This window comes from Eurytemora carolleeae, unplaced genomic scaffold, assembly GCF_000591075.1.
Source record: "Eurytemora carolleeae unplaced genomic scaffold, Eaff_2.0 scaffold8, whole genome shotgun sequence".
Classification (NCBI taxonomy): domain Eukaryota; kingdom Metazoa; phylum Arthropoda; class Copepoda; order Calanoida; family Temoridae; genus Eurytemora; species Eurytemora carolleeae.
Window position 1 is genome coordinate 233,566 of NW_019396114.1, and position 17,336 is coordinate 250,901.

The 17,336-nt window shown below is 29.8% G+C and overlaps 1 protein-coding gene across 1 annotated transcript in view; it reads left to right on the plus strand.

Annotated features, from left to right (window-relative positions):
- The window catches only part of LOC111695354 (uncharacterized), a 56,954-nt gene that overhangs the window by 12,456 nt on the left and 27,162 nt on the right, over positions 1 to 17,336 (plus strand). The window contains exons 2-5 of the mRNA XM_023464658.1: positions 1,991 to 2,049; positions 3,206 to 3,281; positions 9,471 to 9,574; positions 16,438 to 16,580. Coding sequence (XP_023320426.1) covers positions 3,230 to 3,281; positions 9,471 to 9,574; positions 16,438 to 16,580 — 299 coding nt within the window. The 5' untranslated portion in view covers positions 1,991 to 2,049; positions 3,206 to 3,229. The remainder of the gene's footprint in view (positions 1 to 1,990; positions 2,050 to 3,205; positions 3,282 to 9,470; positions 9,575 to 16,437; positions 16,581 to 17,336) is intronic.

Genomic DNA, 17,336 nt, shown 5'->3' on the forward strand with positions numbered 1-17,336 from the left:
CTCCTTACAGCTTGCAGTACACTGCATGCACTCTTCACAAATTGTCCAATCTCTCACAAAGTGTACTTGTTTTACAGTTTATACATTTTGAACAACCTGTACATCTTGTACAAGTGTACAACTTTGTAACTTCATAATTTTATAACATCAAACAGTGCAGAAGAATCAATTAATCTTATTAAACTAATTCATCAACAATGTTCAAGGGATCAACAAGGACTTATCTGGCTAAACAAACACATTGAATTACATAACTAAAGGCTTTGTTTTATGATGTTTATGAGGTTTAAAGCAGAAAAACTGTGTTAAATATGCCACAAGGATTTGCGTCAAAATTATAAATATTTCACTGAGAGGTGAGCTTATTTTGAACCTCCTGAAAAAAAGTAATTAAAAAAAATTTCTGCAATTTTTGTGTTTAAATTTGTATGTTTACAGTTTCAGTATACATGTTATCTTTTATCTTAATAACCAACTCTTGGAAAATATGAATTTCTAAGAATATGTATGTTTTGTATAATGATATAATAAATTAAGTATCACAAGGCTTGAAGGACGATTTTTCCAATTTAATTGGCGTTTCACATAAAAAGCCAGGTTGTTAAAAATAATAAGTTATAACTTGGAAGAAAATAAACCAAAAATGTAATAATTCTTCTTAAATACGGGGATACCAAGTTTTCCAAGTTCAAAAACTAAGTAAAAAATTTAAAGAAATACATATCAAAGTGCGCGAAGCACTCTAAATTTATTTTTGACCTGGAAATGTACAAAAGTGCTTAATAAATAGGATTTGTCCTGCAGACCATCTAAATACTTTCATACATGCAACCACAAAGTTTGGTAAAAAAAAGAATAATTATACAGAGGACAAAACTTTTATTTTTGTTGCCAACAATCAAACCCCTTGGAACTGCAAACAAACGAGAAGGTCAAATTTATGCAACATCACTGGAACATCTTTGTGACTTTGTAGCCCCTCTAGTTTTGATTTTTCATAGAAGTAAGAGAAAAGCTAATTGTTTTGGTTACAAAAAAGAAAGTTAGGAGTGTTGGCAACATTTTTCATAAATACATAAAATATGTAAAATAGAAGAGTATTTCTGTTCTTAAAAGGACCAATGACGTAATTTTAAGTAACCCATAATTTATAGGTTGGCATGTCCGATTCACAATGCTACCCTTTAAACATTGAGAAAAATATTTTAATTAATCTTAAAACGTGTTGAATCTAAAAAAATTCTAAAGTTGTCATCACTCAAAAACACACCAATTGCCAATAATCAATTTTCCAAAAGAAACATATGATTATTTAAAAAAAAACTGTATTAACTATTTCTGGTAATAAGATTAAAATTATAAAAATCTATAACTCAAACTAAGAAGTTTAATAAAATATTTATCAGCATTTCTATCGTCAACAACAAATATAAAACTTTATGCCTTTCGTTTTTTTAATATTACTGTTGAAGAGTATTTGTACATTAAAAATGATAAAATATTTATAACAAGTTGTTGTAAGCTCTTAAACCTTCCTGGAAACATTGGAGAGTGGAAAAGTGTGTTTAAACATTAAAAAGAAAATATCCAATCGTATTAAAGAAAACACATCAATCGTTATATAAAGTTTTACCCATAATCATTGTATTTCATGCTGGATGCAATCTTCTGTCTGAACGATACAAGGATTTATCACAGATGTTTGGTAGATTTATATAAAAGATTTACAATTTTGAATCTCATGTTCAGTAAAAGTGAGTTAGATATTAGTAAAAGCTAACACGGTTTATCTTTAAAAAAATTCATACTTTCACAGAGATCCTGGCAGCAACGGAAATTGTGCATCAGTTTTTAATACTGGGTCAAATTTACAACCTTGCATGCTTGCATTTTAGTGAATTATTTTATTTGCTTTAACATAATTCATAACACTGAAGTACACTTGAAATAAAAAGAAATTTGCATCTCAAGTTTTAATTATGTTTTGAAGATTAAAGATGGAGAAAGAGATCACATAGAGAAGAACATAACGGAAAATCATAACGCCAGGTACTCGTCAGTTAAAAAGATAAAAACTATGTCAACAAACATGTTAACATTGAAAAAATAAATTGAGTCCAAGGTAGCTTTTTACACAGTAAATCAGAAATAAGAACTGTCTAAGTTTGGAATTAAATCTATAATAAAACAACTTTTCTTAAATACCACATTCCAATGTTTTGTCATTTTTTAAGATGTTGAAAAGATAAATCCCAGAGAGCTGAAAGGGATTGTAAGCGTAATTTCAAGAGACACTCCATGCAAAGATTGAATTTTCTGATTCACAACGGTACCCTTTGAAACCTTAATCTGATTATAAAGTTGAAGATACCATTGTTTTTTACTTTAAAAGTGTTCATATTCTGACAAATAATCCACTGTTTCTTGAAATGTGCAAGTCGCTTTCGCAGAGGAACCGCAAATAAGCATCAAGGATACTTAATCCGACCAAGCTTTTAAAGGTACCATTGTAAATCGGGACTTGCCAAGTTTTTATAGAGGGTCACTTGAAATTAGGCGTACAGTCCCTTTAAAAGTAGTCTAACATTTTTGGATAAGCATTTTTTCCTCAAATAAAAAGCCGTTAAAGATCATAAAGCCATCTCTCATTCAACATATTAGGTGGGACGCACTGTTCATAAACTTGGAAATATTAGAAACACTGAACGAGAGATTTGTTCAGAGAAATAAAGAAATATGTATCCAATACTGATATTATTGATATTTGTTTATTATTTTTCTTATATATATTTCATCCGATATTCAAGGTCCCGTCAGGACAAATGGAGGAAAATGTACGCTAGATTCTGACGTGTGTGACGTTAGAGGTGTAAACCCTTCGCTTAACTTCCTTTAAAAAAATTTATATGAAGAACTTTTTTTTCTCATAAAATGTAAAAATAGTTTCCAATAGTTGTCTGAGACCTGCACTAAACAGTTTTAAAAAATACCTTTAGAGAAATTACTGATCATCATCATATTAGAGTGAGGTCCAATGTAATTTTACAAACGAAATACGGCAAAAAGTTATAAATCTTATTAAATCAATTATAAAGTTAAATGGGTCTGTTTACACTGCACAATAGCTGTGTATTTTGACTATTTATACTTTTTAAAATTAGATACCCTACCCTTTAATTTAATTTAAGTATTTTGAATTTTTTAGGTTGAATAACTACACTTTCTAAAGATGATTATTAGAGTATTTACACTTCTATTCTTTTCTTCAATTCTAAAAATAGGTAAATTTTAACTTTTTATTTTGCTTTACAAAATCACCCTCCCCCCTACCATAAAAAAACGGCCTTGTAGTACGAATACAGAGAGGGTTTCTATGCACAGAGTAGAGAATGCATATGGGAAAATTTACTATTTGTATGAGTATTTTCACTCCCTTTAAGCCTGAAAAAGAGTTTAAATTGTTACATTTCTTGTAAATGTTAATAAATATTTATACTCAGTACATCACAACAAAATACACTATGTTTCGTTACAAATTGTTCTTTTTTTATTTGTAAAATAAAGTTTCAAAGGGAAAATAAAACTATTACTTGGTTATAGTTCACACGTTAAAATTCTAAATCTTTTTCTATTAGGACCCCAAATGGGTAAAAAGTAAAACTGCGGTACGGTATCATATTATTATTATATTATATATATATATATATTATATATATTATCATATTTGGAGTTAACACTATAGCACTTCATTGATTGATATGTGAGTGTGACATGCGTTATGGATCATTTGCCCAAAAAGCTATGTTTTTAAATCTTGAGACCATTAACTGCAATGGTTAAGGTCAAGAAAAGGTTTTTAAATTTTGCCCAACTACTTTTCCTTCTTTAAAATCAGGATATGATATTTTTTTATGGAATTTTGGAAGAACTATAGTCAAGCATGTAAATCTTAAATTACTAAAAAGGTGAAAGGGTGTGTTCATCCTTTTATCGTTAAAATAGGGTTTATTTTATTCGATCAATATTGCACTCTCGATTTGTATTTTACATTTAGATATTTATTAGATATATATGTTCGAAAAAAAGTTTTCAGCTAAAACGGAAAAAATATGTTTCTAGTTTTCTCATTAACTTAATAAAATTATTACGGGTTCTATCATGCAATATTAACCATCATTATAATACAAGCTTTTAAACTCTTAATTATTAAAGAGACTGTGCACGCAATTTCACGTGCAATGTCCGATTTACAGCGATACTCCTTAAACAGCTTTACAGAGTAACAATATGGTCGTTGTTTTAAACAATGTTGAATTATTTAAACTTACTTCATTGTTCCTGGGATAGGTGCCTTTGAAAAATTGAATTTAAAATAATTAACCTTTTGTCTAGAATGATAAGGATAACTCCATTATCGTTATAAAGAAAGGGTCACTTGAAATTATAACTATATAATAAAAGATCTGCCTTAATTTTTTTTATGAATTTTGATCACGATGCAATAATCCAATTAGCAGTCTCCTGTAATGTTCTGTAATTCGAATTTGAAATATCTACTTACATTGTAAGGTTACTGTCTATAAATAATGTATTTTTATTAAATTCTTAAAATAACAAATGGTAAATTTTTCATGAATATTAATTGAAAATGCTTTAAAAACCGAACAAGATGTATCTTTTACTCTTTAGCTAATTGTCTGTAATTTGAATTTGAAATATCTAGTTACATTGCAAGATTAGTGTCTACTTATCAAAGGATTATCGGAATTATCGGTATACCCCTTCAGTCTTCATGCTATTAAATTCAAGTTTAGACATAATTTAATTATACATTATATCAGCAGGAAATTCATAAAACGTTAAAGGAATAGCTAATCAAATGAGTAATTTCAAGTGACCCTCTGTGCAAAATTCATAAAACTTTAAGCTAGTTTGAAAGAATAGATAATCAAATGCGTAATTTCAAGTGCAATGCCCGATTTTCAATGGTACCCTTAACACATTTTTGTGTTCTTCGAGTACAGAGATATGTGTGTTTAAACTTATCGAAACCCGCTTGCTAGTCAGCTGCAAATTCAAGTGTGCGCTGTGTTGACTTATATATACAGTCTGAACTTTGCATGGAGGGTCACATGAAATTACGCTTATGGTTGACCTTGTTTGAAATCTAAGGCTGCCTGACAACAAACAAATTAAAAAATTAGTATTTTTCTTTTTCACAGGCTAGGGTTTTCATTTCTATGTCATTGCAAACTGACAAAATCGTTTGCTAAGATATTGAGATACATAAATTAGATTTTGTGGCGAGGAATCAGTTTCTTGATAAATTTCATATCCATAGCTCAAAAATGCAGTGTTGTGGACAAATTCTTTAGGATTCATTTGAAACATATACAACGTTTCCACGATGTATAATTACTAAGTTTGAGAGCAAAATCAACGTTAAAAATCATTAATTTTGGTGGGTACGTTTTTAAAATAGTTTTTTTTCAATTTTTAAATAACGACGAAGAGAAATATAGTAAGTATTCTATATTAAACTAATTAGATGTTTAGAAACATATTTCTCAAAAGAAAGGAATTGAGTCTTTGCCACAAATCCCAATTTTCTAATACCTTTATTTCTACAACCAAATTATGTAAACCTTTGATATTTCAAACTTATATTGTTTGATATAACAGAAGTCATAGTTTAAAATATCTAAGTTTGTGGCAAAAACTCAATTCCTTTGTCAATAAATCGAAGTTATAATTAATTATTTCCTTTTTCATCATTATATTGAATTTCTTATTTTCTATTAATTTGTTCACAGATTTCTTTAAATTCTTCAAATGTCGTCTTTTCAATAAAAAATCCAGAAAAATCTGCAGAAAGTCTTTGTGATTAAAGAGAGATTATGGAAACTAATAATTGAATAAGACTACTTATTTTGGATAACTAGAGTTAATTTTTATTTTCTCAACCTGTCATTTGTTTACTGTAGAATTTTGTTTTCATTTTTTGTCTTCGTTATTTAATAATTTTAAATTTAAAAATCTGAAAACGTATCCACCCAAAGGTGCTATTTTGAACGTCGACTTTGCGCTCAAACTCAAGATTTACAGATATTAAAAAAGTTTTATATGTTTTAAATGAATCCGAAAGAATTTGTCCACAACACTGCATACTCAACTTAACTACCTTACATAGCCGGTCTGTCCCTTTAAAAGGAAAAAAGTTTCAAGGTGATATTACTCGTCAAAAATGTAAAGAAATAAAATAGAAGGGGTGTATTGGGGAGAGGGCAACAACCCTCCAACCCCTTCCAGTCCCAGCCTTTTTACTGCTTAAAGAAAGAACTAATGCTCCACCTTAATCTAACCCTAAACAACCATAAGCATAATAATACTGTAAGGATATATAGGATACATTATACACGTTAACTTAATTAAAACTAATTTCTCTTAATAAAGGGACTGATCTAGTTTTTCAAAATACATATTCAAGTAAAAAATAAAAATATCTAATTATTTGGGAAAAATAGGACTTAAAAGTGTTTAACAAGGCTTAATACAGACTTAGTTTTCCTCCAGATTCTCCAAGAATAATCAATTGTATTTGCAAACAAGTAAACATCCCCTTTAAAGGGCCTTTTAACGGGACTCCAAGTCACTTTCCATTGAAAGACTGGCATTTCCAATTCACGACGGTACCCTTAGAGGTGAGTTTTTATCAAGTGTGAACTAGATATCAAAGAAACTAAAAAGTAACTAATGTATTTCTCGATTCTGAAACAACGAAGAAATTCTCAGAATTAAACACTTTTCAATGTTATTGTGTAGATGAAGGATTCAGGGGTAATTTTGTAAATTGGGTGTGCACTCTCTTTAAATGAAGGGTGGCTTGAAATTTAGAAAGCATTCCCTTTAAGCTTATAGTCAGGAAAGAAGATAAATGAGGGGAAAAAAAACTAATTTTGTAATTATGAATTAACTCTTTGTGGAAAAATGTGCACGCACACAACCAACCAATCTTACATTTATAGATGATGATGTTTATCAAATTTATCATACCCATACGGTTGCAATTTATTAATAATATTAGCAAACGATATTCATCAATTTGTGAGATACTAAAATATAAAACTTAAAATGACGTTAGGTTTTTGCAAATTTGCTAAATATCTTCCAGATTCTAAAAATAAGTTTAAACTGCATAATCAGGGTTTGAAGTACCCTGCAGCACAGATAAGATTGACTAAAGTTTCCAAAAACTTTTGAAAATTTAATTCCTAAGATGATTCTTTATAATTTGTAATTCAAAGGAATAAAATGTAAATTAACAAGTATCATATATTATATATATATATATATATATATATATATATATATCAAATAGAACAAAATATCAAAATTAGTGAGGGTGTGTGAACTTTTTAGAGGTACATCACGCTTAAATATTGAACGTATTAAATTTTGACAAATTCCTTCATTGTCTCCGCAGGTCACTTCTGTGGTGAACTCAATATTGAAAATAGAGTCAATTTTCAATGAAACTATCTCATTCATCCATTTAGACAGAAAAAAATGTTTTAACACTATCACGGCTGGGAGTGGGGGGGGGGTGTTTTCCACACACAGCCCCCTGTGGTTTTTCTAAATAACTTAAAAACGGCTTGCATTAGAAACTTCTTCACTTTTTTGACATTATAATTGTGAACAAATTTCGCTAAAAATTTATATATTTGAAAAGTCCTTAAAAAATGGATGTAATAGCGTGTGTCACATCTTAATATTTGTCAAAAAAAATATAATTTTTGAACATTTTTCCGGTATACTTTTTTAACTATTTTTAATCTTCATTTGTACCTTAACCATAAAAGTTGGACATAAGGACATGTATCATATTCCTCTAACTCAACAAACTTTAAGGCCAAAATCATAGTGGGGGGGGGGGGGGGGAAAACACCCCCAATCCGCCTATTTGAGACAAAAAAGCCCTGCCGTGATAGGGTTCAGGGGTGCCTTTGTTAATCAGACATGCCATTCTAAGACTGGACAATTACTAGAAATTAGGTCTACAGAATATATGATTTTTAATCAGTGTATAAATTATGTGTTTTTTCCAGTAATAATCTTTGATACACTGTAATACAGAACAATTTACACCCCACTGTATATTAAGTATGCTTCATTTCTCTCTTAACGCTTATAGCTATGCTAACATTTGTTTGCAACAATAATATGGGGATTTTCATCACAATTCTGTATCGAATAAGATAAAATTTTCTATATTAAAAAGTAGTAATCAGCTGTTTGTTTAGATATTTGTATTTCAGATCATAACTAATTAACGCTTTGACCGACTATCTCAAATTTTTATTGAGGAACAGAAATGTTCTGACAAAAATGGGAACAGAAATGTTCTCACAAAAATGGGAACAGAAATGTTCTGACAAAAATGGGAACAGAAATGGTCTGAGATTGGTTAAGAATTTCTTATTTGAATGGATTGACTTTTTTAGTTTAGTTTCCAGTCAAAGTTGGGTTCCCAAGCCAAGCTGTTTATAAAATAAAGAGAAAGTTTTTCAAAACTATAACAAAAATTGTAAACCAAGATGGTTTTTTTCTGAAGAGTATTAACAAAACTCAATAGTTCTGAGTTTGTTTACATTTCTCACAGAATTTGCGGAAACATCTCACTCGGTCAGATATTAGTGCAGTACGCTCCAAAACCTTAGTTTAAGGTGCACTCCATTTAATTCAGATATTAGTGCAGTACGCACCAAAACCTTAGTTTAAGGTGCACTCCATTTAATTCACAAAAAAAGTATTTTTTTAAATCTAATTTTCGCTACCAAACTGTTTTAAGTAAATAAGTCATATAATTGTGTACTGCAAAAGTTTGAAGGGAATAAAGTCATGACTTTTTTTCCCTGGAGGCCATGATTTCTGAATTTCATACATAATAGTTGCAGGGGAAAAAGTCATAGATAGATGTACATTGTACACCGTACACGTACTGACCACCGAAAGGAGTGAAAAATTTTCCGACATGAATTTAAAGATAGTATTTAAGGACTTCTTTTTACTACTATGTTTTTTTTTCTGATAATTTTTCATTTTGCTTTTGGTGGTTCAGTACGATATCCTGACAAAAAAATTGTAAATAACATTATTTCCTTTCACTTATTTTCAAAATAATTAAATTGGTTTTGGACTTTTTTCTATGGGGTTTTATATTTCACAGACGTACTTTTATATAAAGACTATCTATCCCGTTACTTTATTATACATGAATTAAAATTAAAAGTGTTATTGAAGAGCTTTAAGGAAAACCAGAATTGTTTTGAATTTTTTATATGTAACCGGATACATTTTGTTTTCTCATACTCGTGCGTAAAATCCAAAAATAGAGGAGATAAGAGGTCACATAGTTGTACCATTACTCTTCTCCTAGAGTATAATCTCAATGTTTCCTATTATTTCAGTGAGATGTGATGATGATATAAAGGTGAAAGAAACGGAAGCAGAACAAAGATTAAGGCATAAAAAGAATCTTCTGATGGGGAACAAAGGAAAATATACAACCAAGGTTAATAACATTAATGTTATATTTAATATTTATACTAGAAATAGGGTGTCACTCATATTATACATTGCTGGGAAAACCCGCGGATTTGTTAATAATCGGCTTGCAGATTTTCCTAAAATCTGGAGCAATTGTAATATTTTAGTTTAATTTTAGTAATATTTATACATTTTTTTGGTCAGTTATATTTTTCGTAGCTTTATTTTGAACAAAACAAGGTTATATTGTGTAAGTTATTTTTCTAGATGTTTAATTTTTGAAGGTGTTATTTTTTATAGACGTTATATTTGCACTGCAAAGATGGAACATATTTATTGCATAAAGGTCAAACAGGCAAATTTTCGAACAGGAACTGAATCTTTGCCACAAACTTCAATTTTCTAATCCCTTTTTCTTTTCAACCTGATGTACCTTTGACATTTCAAAGTTAAATTATATGATCTAACAAAATTTATAGTTTTAAATATTTATGTTTTTAGGGATTGCAGAGATATAGGGATTGACTTTGTTTTTGAAGACTCAATTCCTTTTATTAGATATTTCCATAAATAAACACAACAGTTATATTCTACATAATATTAAATACAAACAATAAGTTTAATAGAAGCATGAAAGGTTTAAGAAGTAGTTAAAACGCAATGTTAATTAAATTAGATATTTCAAATTGAAATATATATTTTTAAATTTCAATTACAAAAAAGTTATGCCTTTTTTAAACAATGCCCGATTTTCAATGGTACCCTTTAAAGCCGTTTCTCAATCAAGTATGAAATGCATGGATATGAAAGTTTATAATTATCTTAAACTATGGTTTCTTCACAAAGGAATTGAATCTAAGCCACAAAATCAAAATTACTAATCTTTATAGCTTTGCAACTAAATGGTGTAAACATTTGATATTTGAAACTTAGATTATTTTATCTGGTAGGATGCATAGTTTGAAATATCTAAAGTCTTCCAATTTGGGTTGCAAAGATATACGGATAAGAAAATCTGAATTTGTTTGCACATTTTACTGCAGGAAAACATATAAAAATTATCAGAATAAAATTCTTTTCAACCAAGAAAAATGACAATATCTTCCACATTATTGTGATTAGACAAAGGTTTCAAGGGTACCGTTGTGAATCGGGCATTGCATTATATTCCTGGAGAGTGACTTAAAATTACGCGTACAGTCCCTTTAAAACCTAATTAGCTTGTGTATTACTATGAACTCCTGTTCAGTAAAAGCGATAAATTCCAAATATTGTGAAGCAGTGATAAAGAGTTATTATATTCTAATATTCATGATTCAGATACAACCAAATGTAGTATACTGCATATTCTCTTTTTGTCTGGTCTTAAAAGGGTTTGTAGACATAATTTCAATTGAACTTCCATTCATTAATCCGATTATCCAATTCACAACAGCACCAGTAAAAGCGTTGACTGATAAAGTATCAAATATCCATATTTTGAAAACTGATTATTTTATTGAGCTTTCTCTCCAAAGTGACATGCGCATTTCTGCTTCAGTAACAAAGGAGAGGTTATCAGAATTAACACTTTACAAGCTAGAAAAACGATGTTATTTTCCACATGTTTAATACTCAAATCAGTTTCTAAGGTACCGTTGTGAATATCCTTCTTTATAAACAAAATAAATAAAATCTATTTAAATGAAGAATTTCTTAAACCATTACGTTTTCTCAGTAGCCCTGTAGGATGAAAATCTATTCTCCCTTGAATCATTAAAAAGATTGTTCAGATATTTGTCTAATGTAGGGGATAAGAATTATCGATTAAAGGATTTTGAAAACATCCATCTCAGGTTTCATATATTGGTAATTTTCTAAAACAGAAAAACAATTTCGTGGTTTTACTTTGACTTTTTTTAAAGTTTCCTGGATTTTCTTTTTCATGTTGAATAGTGTTAAATCTTATTCAAAAAATTTATTTATATTAATTGATAGTATAGAGGACGTGAGTCAGACTCTAATAAAAACGCATAAAGTACTTCCAGTATCTATATATTTCTTATAACTTATTACTAGAGGGTTCAGAACATGAGTCTATATCAATATCACACGTGTTAGACTGTCCGTCAGTACAATGCCCCGTATTCGTTCTATCTCATTCCGTTGAATCTTGTGGAACTTGTTTAAGGCGGCCAGGCATTGTCTTCCACAATAGATCATTATCAACTTTTCATTAAAGTTTATATAGCTTCACATTTTTGGGCATTTTTAACCAGCAAAATAAAAGTCAATACTTCACGAAAGGCGACAAAATCTAGACAAAAAACTGCAATTATTATGGTCGGAATTTTTTGTTTGCCCATTATTTTGTGTTCAGAAGCAGGACATTGTGAACATTTTCTCTTTTATACATTGTATAAAAAAAATTGTGGTTCGTAGATTTTCAAAATCTATTGACAATCGAAATTTGTAGGAGGTTAATTTTAGAAATTTTGAGGTCCCACGACTAATTTGCGTCGGATCGGTTCAGCCGTTTTGACGTTTATTGGATACAATAAGCAAAGTCTATATATAAATTAATTAATCCAATGATAAGTTACATGAGCGTCATTTCTAATCTTATTAGAATAAGAGCTAGTTTGTGAACTGAACGAATTTGAAATTAGTTCAATTATCAAGAGTCCTCTTAACTTTGTGCAAAATGTTTAAGCAAATTATTCAAAATTAAAATTCTTCCGGATAAGTTTTCCCAAATGGGCGAAAAAGTTTGAAGAAAAAGAAAGATTATAAAGTTGATATTTGCAATTGCAGCCCTAAATTACAGATCGTATCTCCTTTTTTTATTGATAAAACTTCCAACTATTTCATAAAGTAATTTATCTCCCCCCTTGAATACACAATGTACGATTTACACTATTACAAGTGAAAGTCTAATCAATTAAAGGAAGAGTTTACATACAAATCTCAAATATTATTATACATTAGAAACAAAAATTGAACAATTTTTGGGCGTTATAGACAATCTTTAGAATGAACATTTCCCAAATATTGCATTAGAAATTATGTAACCCTTTCCGTTAACAAACTGAAGTTTTTAAAAACTAACATAAAATCGAGGACAGAGAACTCAGCGTATATATCGTACCGTACTTGCTGTAAAAAAAAAACTGCAAATTTGGAGTGTACGCTACCGTACAGTGTGAAGGAATGTCGTCACATGTATTCTAGAAAATTCTATTTATATTCTAGAGAAAGTGAGAATTAATATTCCTTTAATATAAACCAGAATGCAAACAAAGTGTTTATGCAATTACAACCGTTTTTGAAGATAAATAAGGAAAAGTTTGTCATCCTTGATCAGTAAAAGGTTTCAAGCTTTCAAGCTTGCATTTGTAAATTGGGGGATGTCTCTCTTTACATGAAAGGTCATGAAAGGAAATTACCCTTACAGTCCCTTTAAAAACAACCGTTTACATAAATGGGTCTATTCAATATTCATTGCGTCAGAACTTTTGGTTTTAGTCCTGTCCTCTCTGTTTATATATTTTGTATGAAATAGTAATTACATTAACAATGCAGCAGCAGGCCTAACAATGCAACTAGATAGATATTCAATGTATAGATAAGTTGGTACACTAACAAGTTCATTATAAATATAATTATAATAATGTATTTATTTTGTAATGCAATTCTTCACGCTGTTATACTGTTATTGTTAACTCTAATTCAAGCCTTTTATAGGAAAAGTCGCTTAACTGCTTACCGGCGGTTCAAATCCTGAATCACCGTTTCAAATCCTCAAGAATTTTTAACTTTGAATCAGTTATACAGGAGTTGAACCGGCTAGAGGTAGTTTAGTTTAGGTAGCTTATCTCAAAGGACTTGAATCTTTGCCACAAACTCACTTTTTTTAATATCAATATTTTTACAACCTGATTAGTGTGAACCTTTGATATTTCAAACTTAGATTATTTGATTTGACAGAATTCATAGTTTGAAATATCTATAGGTCTAACACATTGGGTTTTAAAGACATAGGGATTAGAAAATCAGAGTTTGTGGCAAAGAATCAATTCCTTTATAAGATTCAATCCCAAGAACCAGATTTAGTAAATAACGGGAGATAGTTGAACTGCTTAAACATATCTGCACAACTGTTCAAGATCGAACCTTAATGTGGAAACTGTTAATTTTGAACACTTGAACTCGATATTCAACGTGGGTATTTTTTTTAAAATTTGAGAATCAATCTTTAATATCTCAATTAAAAGTAACTCTGAGTCTGAAGGATATGAGTGAAAAGCCCGGGATATCATTCAACGAGGAATTAAATTAATCCTTAAGTTTAAATAAGATGGAGTGAATATTAGGAGCCAAGGGGTTTAGCTCAGTATGTTAGAAATTTAAATATTAAGTTATTTCTAAAAAAATGCTAGAAAAGAATTCTCTCTATTGCAATATTTCTTCTATTTTCACGATAACAAATAATAAAATATTGTTTAGAAATATTCCTCATATATTCCCGTCAACAAATAAGAAAATATTGTTTAGCAATATTCCTCATATATTCCAGTCAACAAATAAGAAAATATTGTTTAGTAATATTCCTCTTATATTCCAGTCAACTAATAAGAAAATATTGTTTAGCAATATTCCTCATATATTCCAGTCAACTAATAAGAAAATATTGTTTAGCAACATTCCTCATATATTCCCGTCAACAAATAAGAAAATATTGTTTAGCAATATTGCTCCTATTTTCACGATAACAAAGAAGAAAATATTGTTTAGCAATATTCCTCATATATTCCCGTCAACAAATAAGAAAATATTGTTTAGCAATATTGCTCCTATTTTCACGATAACAAAGAAGAAAATATTGTTTAGCAATATTCCTCATATATTCCCGTCAACAAATAAGAAAATATTGTTTAGTAATATTCCTCATATATTCCCGTCAACAAATAAGAAAATATTGTTTTGCAATGTTCCTCATATATTCCCTTCAAAAAATAAGAAAATATTGTTTAGTAATATTCCTTGTATATTCCCGTCAACAAATAAGAAAATATTGTTTAGCAATGTTCCTCATATATTACCGTCAACAAATAAGAAAATATTGTTTAGCAATATTCCTCATATATTCCCGTCAACAAATAAGAAAATATTGTTTAGCAATATTCCTCATATATTCCCTTCAACAAATAAGAAAATATTGTTTAGTAATATTCCTCATATATTCCCGCCAACAAATAAGAAAATATTGTTTATTTAGCAATATTCCTCATATATTCCCGCCAACAAATAAGAAAATATTGTTTATTTAGCAATATTCCTCATATATTCCCGTCAACAAATAAGAAAATATTGTTTATTTAGCAATATTCCTTACATATTCACTTCAACAAATAAGAAAATATTGTTTAGAAATATTCCTCATATATTTAAGAAAATATTGTTGCCAATTACTTTTAAAACAATTTATCTATAAAAAAAAGATCGTACAAGACATAATTAAACGTTGAATACTATACAAGGCTCGTTCTATTAACTTTATTTTAATAATATTTTTATCTTTGCAACCTAATATTTGATATTTCAAAGCACAACTAATTGATATATAGCAGAAATCAAAGATCCATGACATCAGGTTACAAAGATATGAAAATTAGAAAATGAGAATTTGTGACAACTGTTCAGTTCCTTGAAAACATCTAACCTGGAAATAAAATATTTTTTTTTCTTTTTCAAGAAAAATCCTGCAGACAGAAAGTTATTTCATTCTGATTGACAGTTTTATTTTTAACAGTTTTTTCGAATAAAAATTGACTGAAGGGAATGTAAAGGAAAAATTAAAGGGGGTTTAGGCTAAAACCTGATATTTCATTTATTATTGTTAGTTTTTTGCTTTTTAAAGAAAACTCGCCATATTCTGGAAAATCTTTGTCAATTGTTGCATTCCGTTTAATGAATGAGAAATCGTTATTTGACCTACGGAAAATATTTTTATATATATATATATATATATATATATATTATATATTTTTATATTTTTAATATATTTGCATTAGACAAGCAGGAAATGAACAGAATTCAACAATTTTTAGATTGAAACCCAAGGAAAACTACTCTAACATTAAGGCAGTAAATTGTTTACTGTAATTGAATTGATTCTATTTTTTCCCGTTTGTTTTACATCTAAATTCAAGAAACGTATAAAAGGGAATAAAAATAAATCCTAAGAAAATATATTGTTCATAAAAAAAAGACTTTTAAAGCAGTTGTATAAATACAAGAGTCCTAAAACATTTTTAACCAAAGATGAAACAATTTTTAATTTCTTTTTTCTTGCCTAGTAGCCTTATTACTTTTGCCACAAACTCTGATTTTCTAACCTCTATATTTTTGCAACCCGATAGTGTAGACCTTTGATACTTTAAACTTAGAATTATATTTGATCATACATGGTCTAAGTTTGAAATATCAAAGGTTTACACCGTCTGGTTGCAAAGAAAATTTGAGTTTGTGGCAAAAACTCAGTTCCATTAGCGAACAACTTACATGTTGTCAATGACATCCAATTCTATAAAAAAGTTAAAAATCGATCAACCCTTGAAGGGACTACATGGGAATAATTTCAAACAACCCTCTAGCTCTGTTTATAGAGTGGGGTGTCTAGTTCAAAACGGTATTCATTAAGACTTTTGAATGCTCAAGAATTATTTATTTTTATTAATCTACACTCCGTATTTACAGGAATTCGAGCAATATTTGAGAGATATAAAATGAGAGATCTCTGTTTAAAGGTTTCAAGGGTACTGTTGTAAATCTGGCATTGCCATCTTTGCATGGAGGGTCACTTGAAATTGCGCTAGCAGTCCCTTTAATAATATTCAATTGTTGCAGGAGGAAATACAGAAACCTCCATCTGAGGATCATCCATGTCGTCTTACTCGGACCTCAGTAGAGATCACTTTCCCGGATATGAAGAGTGAAACCTTCGTCAGTTTCCTGGGGTACAAGGAACCAAACCTAATTCATCTCATGAGGTACGTACAGCTTAAAGAGTTTTCAACCTATTTTAATATACCCCACACGGTGGGCTAAGCCAGTGGGGTCGGCCAAATAGGCCTATGGATTAGGCCGGGTACTGTAAAAAGTCTGAACGCGCCATGGGAGTTGTCATAGTTAGCCCTCCGACGGGACTATGCCAAGAAAATTGACCCCTGTCGCATGTCAGTCTGGTTAGGGCGACGTACTGTACCATAGGATCGGGTCATGCAGTACACGCTGTTATCTGGCAGGCCGGTACAAACTGGGCATGTCCTGTTCGAATTCAAATTTACTACGGCCCAGAGTGACCAGCTGACCAGTGACCCTTTGTTTCCCGAGGAATATTAAAAAATTCTAGTTTTGACAGAAAAAAATTTCGAATTTTGTTTAGCTTATTTAAACCTAAGGGTACCCATGGGTTTCAAAAAAAATCAGCCAATTTTGTCCAGCCGTTTGGCAAGAAATAAGATAACATAATGAGCGAAGAGCTTTATTATGAATAGATTTTCTTTCATTCATTCCCTCTCACTTTCCACTTGATTCTTTCCTTGCCAAATCATTAAGTTCACCATTTGCATGCCATATTCAAAACATAAGAATACATTTGTTCTTCAGTAGGTTTCGTTTTAAGGGTTTGCGGGTCGTTATCAAAATCCCAATCTTGGTGGGTACCCTAGTACAAACATTGATTAACTAAAACTATAAAATATATCTAGCTTGTTTTTATCTAGCCTTATTCAAGATCATACAAG